Below are 12687 nucleotides of genomic sequence, written 5' to 3'. Positions count from 1 at the left end.
GCAATAATATCTTACAGAATTTATCCCTAAGTTGATAATCTCATAACCGTAAAAAGATTTATATTATCATTATTTAAAATCAAAATTTGAAACAACTTAAATATTTATCAGTGGCTAATAAATGAATACTTTCAGGCTTTAAGATGATGATATAGATTTATTTTGTTTATGAAATACTTGCATAGAAATTATATACTAGCACTATTCTAAGCTGTTTACAAATATTAGTTCATTTAATTCTCAGAACAACTTTATGTTTTATTTTTTTTTCCTTTTTCTTATGTTTTTGACTGCTTCTAAGCTGCATCAGAGCAACTTTATAAAGAAGGTATTATGGTTATTCCTATTTTGCAGAAGGGAAAACTGAGGTATAGAGAGATTAAGTCATTTGCCCAGGGTCACACAGCTAATTAGTGATGAGCTGGGACTTGAAGATAAGCAGTCTGAGTCAAGATTGTGCTTTTAATCACTAAGCTTTCCACAGCATGAAAAGATGGCTCTGTTGGGGAGCACAATGATGAGTAAAACCAGACATGGTCTCTGCTCCTGTGGAATTTCTAGTCTAATATTGGGGACTGAGGGAAGCATGTAAACATTCAAATTATCACTCTAATAAACTGAGAGAAGTGCTCTGAAAGAAGGGAATGTAGTTCTTTGTGAAATCTGACAGATTTTTGTCTGTTTCTCTCTGATAAGAAATAACAGCTGTAAAAAAAATGTCTAAAATGTTAACAGTGAGTATCTCTGTGTGGTGAGATGAATTTTACTTTCTTCTTTATATTTTTCTGTATTGTTTGAATTGTTTACAGTGACAATGTATCTTTTGTGTGCGTGTGAAAACAATATAGTCATTAAATAAATACTTTTAAAAATGAAGGAGAAAAGAAATTTTTGAATTCAGCAAATATTTTAACCATAATACTTGATAACTACACAAAAACTTACCCATTATGTTTTAAAATCAGTTGAATGGCCTTTTTTAAAATTCAAAGATATTATAGTCATGTAGGTACAAAATTTTTGCAAGTATTAATGACTTACAGTGGAATTCCCAGTCAGGATATTGTATTCTTGCCAATTTTCTTTGACTTTTGAACTGTTCATATTTAGAAAAGAAAATTAAGGGATTTATGGAAAAAAATTGCCATGCTTCTGTGCTATAATCTCTTATCTCCCTGATCTCTTGTAATCTTTTTTTTTTTTTTTTGAGACAAGAGTCTTACTCTGTTGCCCGAGCTAGAGTGCCGTGGCATCAGCCTAGCTCACAGCAACCTCAAACTCCTGGGCTCAAGCGATCCTCCTGCCTCAGCCTCCTGAGTAGCTGGGACTACAGGCATGTGCCACCGTGCCCAGCTAATTTTTTCTATATATTTTTAGTTGTCCAGCTAATTTCTTTCTATTTTTAGTAGAGACAGGGGTCTCACTCTTGCTTAGGCTGGTGTCGAACTCCTGAGCTCAAACGGTCCTTCTGCCTCGGCCTCCCAGAGTGCTAGGATTACAGGCATGATCCACTGTGCCCAGCCTTTAGTGACTACTTTGATATAGAAATATTTAATTTGTCTGTTTCAGTGGACCCTTTTGAAACGATGCTAAAGTCATTATTAAGGTATCAATCTGGTGGTGGTAGTGCGAGTGAAAACCACATGAGGAAAAAATTGTATGAAAATGGTGTGACTAATTCTCTGCAGAGTAATTTTGCTCTCCTGCTAAAGGTAAGGTGATAAACAGTTTTATCTGCTGTTCTACAATATATTATAGATAATGTATATTTTTGACTATTGGTGTATCTTATTTTTGCTACTCTTTTCTTACCTGTCTCTCTAAGCTAATTTTTAATCTTCTGAATATTCTATTTTTTCTCTATAAGCTTATTAGTTATGTATTTTATATAGAGAGAGCAGGGTTTTTGAGTGTTGGCAGTATTCAAACTTGGGCTGATGATTATTTGTCATGGAGGGCTGTCCTGTACATGGTAGGATATTTAGTGGCATCTGTGGCTTTTACATACTAGATGCCAGTATGTGCCCAGTTGTGATGACCAAAAATGTCTAGAGACATTTCTGAATGTCCCTTGGAGGGAAAATCACCCTAGTTGAGACCCTCTGCCCTAGAGATTACAGTAGGCATTCTTGACTTCTTATAACCTAATGTTAGTGATAACTTTTACCAGTTACTCAACAGTGCTAGACCTTACTAACTCCATTTTGTCCCTCACATTTCTAGTTTGATTTTGTAGAGTCAATATTCATTTGTTATTTATCTATATTCCATTCTGCTGTTCTTTATTTTCTAGCTCTTTCTTTCTTTCATAGCTCTTTACTGTCTGTACCTGTGTCTCAAGTTTCCCTCTGCCTTTCTTTTATATAAAGATAAAGGATTTAGAGCCTACCCTAAATCCAGGATGATCTCATCTTGAGATCCTTGACATCTACAAAAACTCTTTCCAATTGAGGTCACATTCACAAGTTCCAGAGATTAAGATATAGACATATTTGGGAGAACTACCATGACATACCTGAAGAACATACTTTATTACTTTTAGTTTAATTCTGCAGATGAATGATTTTCTCTGTTGTGTGATATAAGCTGTAGGTATTTTGTAGATGCCTATTATACTGAGATTTCTTTCTATTCCTAGTTTGCTGTGAATTTTAATCATGAGAAGGCATTTTATCAGTTGTTTTTCCTGCATATATTGAGAAAATTCTATGATTTTTATCCTTTATTCTGTTAATATAATGAATCATATTGGTTGATTTTTTTTAATTGAAATTCACATAACAAAAAACTAACCACTTTAAAGTGAACAACTCAGTGGTATGTTCATAATGTTGTGCAACCACCACCACTATCTTGTTCCAAAACATTTTCATCACCCCAAAAGGAAGCTCCATACCCAAGTTGCTCTCTTCCCCTATTTTCCTATTCCGTGGCAACCAACAATTTGCATTCTGTGTCTATGGATTTACCTATTCTGAATATTTCATATAAATGGAGTCATACAATATGTTGTCTTTTGTGACTGGTTTCTTTCACTTACAATGCCATTTTGAGGTTCATCCTTGTGGTTGCATGTATGAATACAGGAGTTCTCCCTTACCATCAGGATACATTCCAAGACCCCCAGTGGATGTCTAAAACCACAGATAGTACTGAACCCTAAATATATTGTTTTTTCCCATACATACACACCTGTGATGAAGTTTAATTTATAAATTAGGCACAGCAAGAGATTAATAACAATAATAAAATATAACAATTATATGTAATAAAAGTTATGTGAATGTGATGTCTCTCTTTCAAAATATCTTATTCTACTGAACTGTACTCACCTATTTTCTGACCTTGGTTAAACGTGGGAAACTGAAAGCACAGAAAGCAAAATCACGGATGAAGGGAGGGCTACTGTACTTCATTACTTTAAGAAAATGTTCAATTTTTTATTTTTTAAATTAAAAAAATTTATTGTGGTAAAATATACATAACTTAAAATTTGCCATTTTAACCATTTTAAGTGTATAATTCAGTGTTATTAATATTAATTACCTTGACATTATTGTACACAGCTGTCACCACTATCCATCTCTAAAACTTTTTTCATCATTCCAAACTAAAACTCTCTCTACTTTAAACAATAACTTCCTTCAATACCCAGCCCCTGGTAACCACTATTCTACTTTCTGTCTCTATGAATTTGACTATTCTCAGTACCTCATGTTAGTGGAATCATACAATATTTGTCTTTTTGTGTCTGGCTTATTTCACTTATTAATAGCATAATTTCTTCAGGGTTTATGTATGTTATAGCATGTTTCAGAATTTCATCCCTTTCCATTGTATAGATATATCATATTTTGTTCATCTGTTTATCCATCGATGGACATTTGGGATGTTTCTACATTTTCTATAGTGAATACTGCTGTTATGAACATGCATGTACATGTATTTGCTTGAGTGTCAGTTGTCAGTTCTTTTAGGTATATGTCTAGAAGTGGAATTGCTGAATCGTGTGATAATTCTATGTTTAACTTTTTGAGGAACTGCTACACTGTTTTCCACAGTGGCTGCACCATTTTACATTCCCGTTAGCAATGTATGATGGTTCCAATTTCTTCACATCCCTACCAACAACACTGATTGATTTTTGATTGTTGAATCATCCTTGCACTCCTGAGATCAGCCTCACTTGGTAGTGATATGCTATCATTTTTATATATTGCCAGATTTGATTTGTTTACATCTTGTTGAGGATTTTGGCATCTGTGTTGATAAGGAAAATTGGCCTATAATTTTCTTTTCTTGTAGTACTTCTGTCAGGTTTTGTTATCAGGGTTATGCTAACCTCATAAGATGAGAAAGAAAGCATTCCTCCCTTCTCTGTGTTTTGAAAGAGTTTGTGTAAGACTAGCATTATCCTTCCCTTTTACATTTTTTTAAACAATTTGATTGGGACATAATTGACATACAATAAACTACACATCATTGTTAAAGTATTTAACTTAAGTTTTAACCACCATGTTTAAATTTTGATCACAAAAATCAAGATGGTGAACACAGCTATCACCCCCAAAAGCTTCCACATGCCCCTTTACATTCCATTCCTCTGCCCCTCAACACCATTCACAAGTCCCCAGTGATCTGATTTCTGTCACCAGAGATTAGTTTGCATTTTCTAGGATTTTATGTAGGTGGAATCATATAGTATGTATTCTTTTTTGTCTGGCTCCTTTTACTAAGCATAATTATTTTGAGATTCATCCATATTGTTGCATGTATCAATAATTCACTCCTTTTATCACTAAGTAGTATTCTCTTACACGGATATACCACAGTTCATACATTTACCTGTGGATATAAATTTGGATTATTTACTGTTGGTCATTACAAATAAAACTGCTATGAATATTCATGTAAAAAATCTTTGTATGTACATCTTTCATTTTTCTTGGGTAAATACCTAGGACTAGAATGGTTAAGTCATATAGTAGGTGTTTATTTAACTTTTTAAGAATTGTCAAATTGTTTTTGAAAGTGGTTCCATTTTACATTCCTACCAGCAGTTTGTGAGAGTTCCCATTGTTTCACATCCTCACTAACGCTTGGTACGGTCAGTCTTTTTAATTTTAGTCATTCTAGTAGGTGGGTAGTATGTCTCATTGTGATTTTAATTTGTATTTCCCTATAACTAATGAGGCTGAACATCTTTTCATGTGCTAATTTCCTATCCATATATCTTCTTTAGTGAAATGTTAAATCTTTTGCCCTGATTTTATTGGATTGTTATTAATGAGTTGTAAGATTTCTTAAAATATTGTAGATGCCAGTCCTTTGTGAAATATATATTTTGCAGATATTTTCTCCAAGTCTGTGCTTGCTTTTTCATTTCTAGATAATGTCTTTTGAAGAGTACATGTTTTAAATTTTGATGAAATAATATTTATTGATGTTTTTTCATTAGTAGTTTGTGCTCTGTGTTAAAGTCAAAGATTTTCTCTTATGTTTTTCTCTAGAAGTTTTATACTTTTTTGCTCATACTTTTAGATCTATGATACTTTTCCAGTTAATTTTTATATGTGGTGTAAATTAGAGTTAAAACCCAGTTTTTTTAATATGGCTATTCAGTTGTTTAAAAAATGATCCTTTTCCATTGAATTTCCTTGGAACTTTTGTGAAAACTCTACTGGCCATATTTTTTGGGTCTATTTTTAGATCTTGTTCTTTTCCTTTAATCTCTTTGTCTATCATAATGTCAATACCATACTGTCTTGATTACTATAGCTGTATGATAAGTCTTGAAATCAGATAGAGTATTTCAACTTTATTCTTCCAATTAGTCTACTGATTCTTTCTTCTGCTTGTTCAAATCTACTGTTGAACCCCTCTAGTAAATTTTTCATTTTAGTTATTGTAGTTTTCAACTCCAGACTCTTTGTGTGGTTCTTTTTAAAATTTCTATCTTTTTATTGATATTTTTTATTTGTTTAGACATCATTCTCCTGCTTTCCTATAGCTCCTTTTTTTTTTTCTTTTTTAAGAGATGGGGACTAGCTCTGTCACTCACTCAAGCTGGAGTACAGTGGTGTGATCACAGTTCACTGCAACTTCGAACTCCTGGGCTCAAGTGATCGTCCTGCTTCAGCCTCTCAAGTGGCTGGGACTACAGGTACACACCACCACACCCAGCTAATTTTTTTATTTTTATGTTTTGTAGAGCCAGGGTCTTGCCATGTTTTCCAGGTTGATCTTGAACTTTGGGCCTCAAGCGATTCTCCTGTCTCGGCCTCCCAAAGTACTGGGAATACAGGTGTGAACCACTGCACCTGGCCTCCTTCAGTTCTTTGTCTATGGTTTACTTTAGCTCTTTGAGCATATTTAAGATAGTTGATTTAAAGTCTTTTTAGTGGCCAGGCATTGTGGCTCATGCCTATAATCCTAGCACTCTGGGAGGCCGAGTTGGGAGGATCATTTGGGCCCAGGAGTTCGAGACCAGCCTGAGCAAGAGCCATACCCCGTCTCTACTAAAAATAGAAAGAGATTAGCTGGACAACTAAAAATATATAGAAAATATTAGCTGGGCTTGGTGCCGCATGCCTGTAGTCCCAGCTACTCAGGAGGCTGAGGCAGGAGGATTGCTTAAGCCTAGGAGTTTGAGGTTGTTGTGAGGTAGGCTGACGCCACGGCATTCTAGCTCGGGCAACAGAGCAAGACTTTGTCTCCAAAAAAAATAAATAAATAAAATCTTTCTAGTAAGTTCAATGTCTGAGTTTCCTTATGAACAGTTTCTATCAATTTCTTTTTTCCTGTGGATTGGCCATACTTTTTTCTTTTTTTGCATGCCTCCTGATTCTTTTGTTTAAAACTGAACATTTTAAATATATATATGGCAGCACTTGAAATTAGATTCTTCAGCTTCCTTAGGGTGCATTGTTACTGCCTATCATGGGTTGTTATTATTTGCTTGTGTAGTGTCTTTTCTCAACTGTTTTTGTAAAATCTGTATTCTTTGTCATGTGCTGCCACAGTATCTGTTGCGTTATTTAGTGGTCAGCTATTGTTTTTACAGATTTATCTAAAATGCTTGGAGCCAGAAAGAAGAAGAAAAAGAAAAGGAAAAAGAAAAAATAGCCAGATGTGGTAGCATGCACTCACAGTCCAAGCCACTTAGGAGGCAGAGGTGGGAGAATCTCGTGAGCCCAGGAGTTCTGGGCTATAGTGCATTATGCTGATCAGTGTTTACACCAAGTTTGGCATCAATATGATGACCTCCTGGGAGTGGGGGACCACTAAGTTGCTTAAGGAGGGATGAACTGGCCCAGGTCAGAAATGGAGCAGGTTAAAACTTCCGTGCTGATCAGTAGTGGGATCACACCTGTGAATAGCCACCTCACTCCAGCCTGGGCAACATAGCGAGGTCCCATCCCCTAAAAAAAGAAGGAAAAAAGAAAAAAGATACTCTCCCAGTGTTTGCAGATTGGCTTTGTCTTAGGAGCCTCCTTTGACCTGTCTCTAGACTCTTTACAACTCTACCTTGGGTTTCACTTTTTACTTGTACAGAACTTGAAGTCTTGCTAGATAGGCTTCTTAGGACTTTTCTGAGCATTTCATGCGCATTTCTGAATTCCCTGGTATAAGCAGAAGCTTTTAGAAGCTCTTATTCCTACATGTATCTCTTCTTCCTACCTCTTCTTTCCCAGGCTTTTTGGACTGCCTATTGTTGTTCCTGGTGTTGTTCTAAGTGTTATTCTTTGTCCCCGGCTTCTATAGCCAGTATTTATGCATTTAAATGTTTTTGCCCAGGGAAGCCACCCTAGCCCTGGCAAAAGCAAAGGGAAGCCTTTTAACTCATCCTTGAGGGATCTGTCATATAGGTTGAGACCCACAACCACCATTTTTTGAGAATAATGTCTGTGTTGTGTCCTAGCAATCTGCACCAGGAATATGGGCTTTAGCTCTCATAGCTGCTGCCTATCTGGGGTGTGGGGAATGGTAGGTAGATTGTTTAAAATTTTACAGTGCCCTCTTACCACAAAGCAGCATTTCTTTCTTCACCAAGCCTTTTCCTAGTTGTAAATTTTGACAGTATTCCATAGTTCTTCAGAAGTTTATTCTGATAGTTTTGCTGGCAGTCAGAATTGCTTTTCGGGATGGATGGAGTATTAGGATTCCCTAATCTGTCATTTTTAGTGATCATTTCAGTGACCAATGGTGATGGTGCTTTTAACAGTGCTCCAGAAGGTGTCAGGTCTCTCTTTTGTCTGCAGTGCTGTTGGCTTTTGGCTGTTGTGCCACTGAACTGAAGAGGGAAGGTAGATGGAAATAACCCTCAGTTAAAACATCACAAACCCTACTGTCTTACTGAGGTTCAATTGTTTCTGTTGGGTAGACACTTTTCAGTGTGTACTGTGGTTTTGATTAATTGCCAAAGTTCTGAAATGGTTGATTTTAGTTGTTCTGTAAATATTTTCATTGTTTTAGAGGGAGAATGAGATCACTGAGGTCCTCACTCTGCCATTCTGGAAGTTATTCTCTCCTCTGGGAAATTTTGAAAGAGAACAGGAGTGGAAAACATTATATAAAGATACAGTGAAAGTTCAGAATTATTTTAGTGGCACATATATAGATCAATGGAATAGATCCTGAAACAATCCCAAGTTCATATGGGAATTCAATGTATGATGGCTAGCATTTCAAATCAGTGGGAAAAAGACATGTATTTAATGGTAAGACATAAAATTCATGAAATTAGATGAATCGTTCGTGAAAATTAAATGAATAAATAAAATAAGTGGAATGCACACTTTATACTAAAGTAAATTCTACTTTAAACATAAAGTTTGAGCTAAAGAATGAGCCTTGATATGTGATACTTAGAATGAATTCAAACAAATGGCTCAACATTCTAAGGCTGTCAATAATGAGAGGGTGTGGTTTTGTCACATGGGGTTAGGCCTGACTACTTTAAAAGGCCCATGTAGGATTGGACATTCAGGAATAGATTGAGTTAATGAAGAAGGTGAGATCTGGCAGTTCAGGATGTAAATGGGTGAACACCGACACTCAGCTGGGCTTCCCATTTCTGTGCATGAACCTGAGACAGCTGAGATGGTCACAAGTGATGTACTTTTTCTAGAATTGTTTTGAGGCAAAAATCCCATGCTTATTAAGAAAAATAATGTTTTCTGAAAGCAAACAAACTTTGATCTTTAGGGAAAGAAAATCTTACGGGTTTATTTTATACAGGCATACCTCACTTTATTGAGCTTTGCCTTATTGTGCTTCACAAATATGGAGTTTTTTACAAATTGAAGGTTTGTGGAACCCTGTATCAAGCAAGTCTATCAGCACCATTTTCCCAACTCAGTTCATGTTTCTGTGTCACATTTTAGTAATTCTTGTAATACATCCCACTTTTCCATTATTATTATATCTGTTATGGTGTTCTGTGATCACTGATGCTACTATTTTAATTGTTTTGGGGTGCCACAAACCACGCCCATGTAAGACAGCAAACTTAATAAATGTGTGTGGTTTTTCTTTAATTTCAAAGTATTACGGGGGTACAAATATTTTTGGTATGGATCACTTTTATAATGCTTGAGTCATGGTTATAAGTATGCCTGTCACCCAGATACTATTCATTGTACCTGTTAAGTAGGTTATCGCTCATCCTCATCCAGATACTGTTTGTTGTACCCATTAAGTAGGTTATCCCCCCTCCTTCCTGCTTGATTTCTGTTAAGTTTTACTTCCCTCTATGCACATGTGTGCTCAAAGGGTTAGTTCCAATTTAATAGTTTTTCCATTCTTTAGATACTTCACTTAGGATAATGGTCTCCAGTTCCATTCTAATTGTTGGAAAAGGCATTAAGTCATCCTTCTTCGTGGCTGAGTAGTATTCCATGGTATATATATACCACATTTTGTTAATCCACTCATGAATTTATGCACACTTGGGTTGATTCCATATCTTTGCACTTGTGACTTGTACTGCAATAAATATTTGAGTCAGGTGTCTTTTTGATAAAATGACTTCTTTTCCTTTGGGTAAATACCCAGTAGAGGGATTGCTGTATCAAATGGCAGGTCTACTCCTAGTTCTTTGAGGTATATCCATACTGTTTTCCATAGGGGTTGTACTAATTTTCAGTCCCACCAACAGTGTAGAAGTGTTCCTTTCTCTCTGTATCCACGCCAGCATCTATTACTTTTGGACTTTAATAAAAGCCATTCTAGTAGGGGTAAGGTGATAGATACCTCACTGTGGTTTTAATTTGCATTTCCCTGATGCTTAGTGACATTGGGCATTTTTTCCTATGTTTATTGGTCATTTGTCCATCTTTTGAAAAAGATGTTTTTGTTCATGTTTTTGTCCACTTTTCAATGGGGTTGTTTGATTTTTTTCTTGCTGATTTGCTTGAGTTCTTTGTAGATTCTGGTTATTAGTCCTTTATCGGATGTATAGCCTGCAAATATTTCCTCCCATTCTGTACGTTGTCTGTTTGCTCTGTTGATTATTTCTTTAGCTGTGCAGAAGCTTTTTAATTTAATCAGGTCCTGTTTATTTTTGTTGTTGCTGTGATTGCCATTGGGGTTTTCTTCATAAATTCTTTGCCTCGGCTGATATCTAGAAGAGTTTTTCCAACATAATACAGAAGATCAACAAAATAAAAAGTTGGTTCTTTGAAAAGATAAACAAAATCGATAAACCTCTTGCTAGATTAACCAGGAATAGAAGAGAAAGGACCCTAATAAGCTCAATCAGAAATGAAAAAGGAGATATTAGAACTGATACCACAGAAATACAAAATATCATCTGTGAATACTATGAAAATCTCTTTGCACGTAAACTTGAAAACGTAGAGGAAATGGACAAATTCCTGGAATCACACAATCTCTCAAGACTCAATAAGGAAGAAATAGAATTCCTGAACAGACCAACAACAAACAACAAGATTGAAGCAGCAATAAATATCTTCCAACAAAAAAAAGCCCCAGACCAGATGGATTCACAGCCCAATATTATCAGACCTACAAAGAAGAGTTGGTACCCATACTGCAGAAATTATTCCATAACATTGAGAAGGAGGGACTCTTCCCCAACTCATTCTACAAAACCAGTATCGCCTCGATACTAAAGCCAGGAAAGGATACTACAAAAAAAGAGAACTATAGACCAATATCTCTTGTGAGTAGAGATGCAGAAATCCTCAATTAAATACTAGCAAACCAAATTCAACAGCATATCAAAAAAATAATCCGCCATGAGCAAGTGGGCTTCATCTCAGGGATGCAGAGATGGTTCAACATACATAAATTGATACATGTGATTCACCACATAAACATAAGCAATAACAAAGATCATATGATCATCTCAATAGATACAGAAAAAGCATTTGACAAAATTCAGCACCTTTCATGATAAAAACTCTCAACAAAGTAGGCATAGAAGGAACATATTTCAAAATTACAAAAACCGTTTATGACAAACCCACAGCCAACATCATACTGAATGGGGAAAAGCCGAAAGCATTCCTACAAAGAACTGGAACAAGACAAGGGTGCTCATTGTCATCACTTCTATTCAACATAATGCTGGAAGTCCTAGCCAGAGTGATCAGGCAAGAGAAAGAAATTAAGAGTATCCTAATTGGGAAAGAGGAGGTCAAACTATTGCTTTTTGCTGATTATATGATCTTATATCTAGAAAACCCCAACGATTCCACCCAGAGACTCCTGGAATTGGTAAAGAAATTCAGCAAAGTCTTAAGGATACAAAATCACTGTATGCAAATCAGTAGTATTCCTGTATACCAATAAATGAAACCAAAGCTTGTGATCTCTTTACTACACACTGTTTTTATTCTATTAGGGATTAATAAATATTCGGTGAGTGAAGGAATGACACAGAGACCCTGAGAGTCTATCAGAGACTCTGTCACTGGGGCATGTTTAGGACATTTGTATATTCATATATTTATTGTTAACTATATCACAGGCTCCCTGTGGCAAACTTTTATTAAATAATATTTTTAATTAGATACTAAGTTTCTGATCTCAATTTCTATTAGTTTAAGGTTGTTCTGTCTTTGAGTTTTTAATTTATATTTTCTGGTTTTATTATTTTGGTGGTAGCTCTGTTTTATTTTATATATCAGCCCTTTGACAGAAGCTGAACCTGAACCATTGAGGATGCAATTATAGATGGAGCCAGTGTTAGTCTGACAGATGAGTATATACCTGAATGCTTACTTTGGTTACAGACTTGAGCTGTGTACGCCGTGAAATGAATCTACTTGCTAAAGTTTTCTAAGATTTAGTAAGAGGAAATAGTAAATCATTGTGGTTTCCTGTTCTCTTTCAGCTTTCAGAAGAATTATTAGACAAATGGCTCTCCTACCCAGAGCACCAGCATGTACCCCTCAGCCAGCATATGCTTGGTTTTGCTATGAAGTCTGTTACACAAATGGTAATGGGTAGTACATTTGAAGATGACCAGGAAGTCATTCGCTTCCAGAAGAATCATGGCACAGTAAGTCTAGGGCTGAATTTAAAATTCACATTGGATAGTTGAGTAATGCAGACTCTTCTTATCAAGAAGAAGGTTTAAGATTCTATAGTATAGAAATTCCTTGTTTTTGGCTAAACAATGTAAGCAAAATAATTGTTGCCTTTTTTTTTTTTTTTTTT

At 35.6% G+C, this 12687-nt stretch overlaps 1 protein-coding gene across 1 annotated transcript in view; it reads left to right on the top strand.

Moving 5' to 3' along the window:
* Window positions 1-12687, top strand: part of LOC105819053 (cytochrome P450 20A1) — a 47055-nt gene that overhangs the window by 8927 nt on the left and 25441 nt on the right. Inside the window, 2 exon segments of the mRNA XM_012655215.1 lie at window positions 1570-1712; window positions 12362-12529. Of these exon segments, the coding sequence (XP_012510669.1) occupies window positions 1570-1712; window positions 12362-12529 (311 nt within the window).

Source organism: Propithecus coquereli, unplaced genomic scaffold (assembly GCF_000956105.1).
Source record: "Propithecus coquereli isolate 6110/MARCELLA unplaced genomic scaffold, Pcoq_1.0 Scaffold113, whole genome shotgun sequence".
In the NCBI taxonomy this organism is placed as follows: domain Eukaryota; kingdom Metazoa; phylum Chordata; class Mammalia; order Primates; family Indriidae; genus Propithecus; species Propithecus coquereli.
Note: the sequence above shows the minus strand (reverse complement) of the source record. Positions and strands in the feature narration are given on the sequence as shown.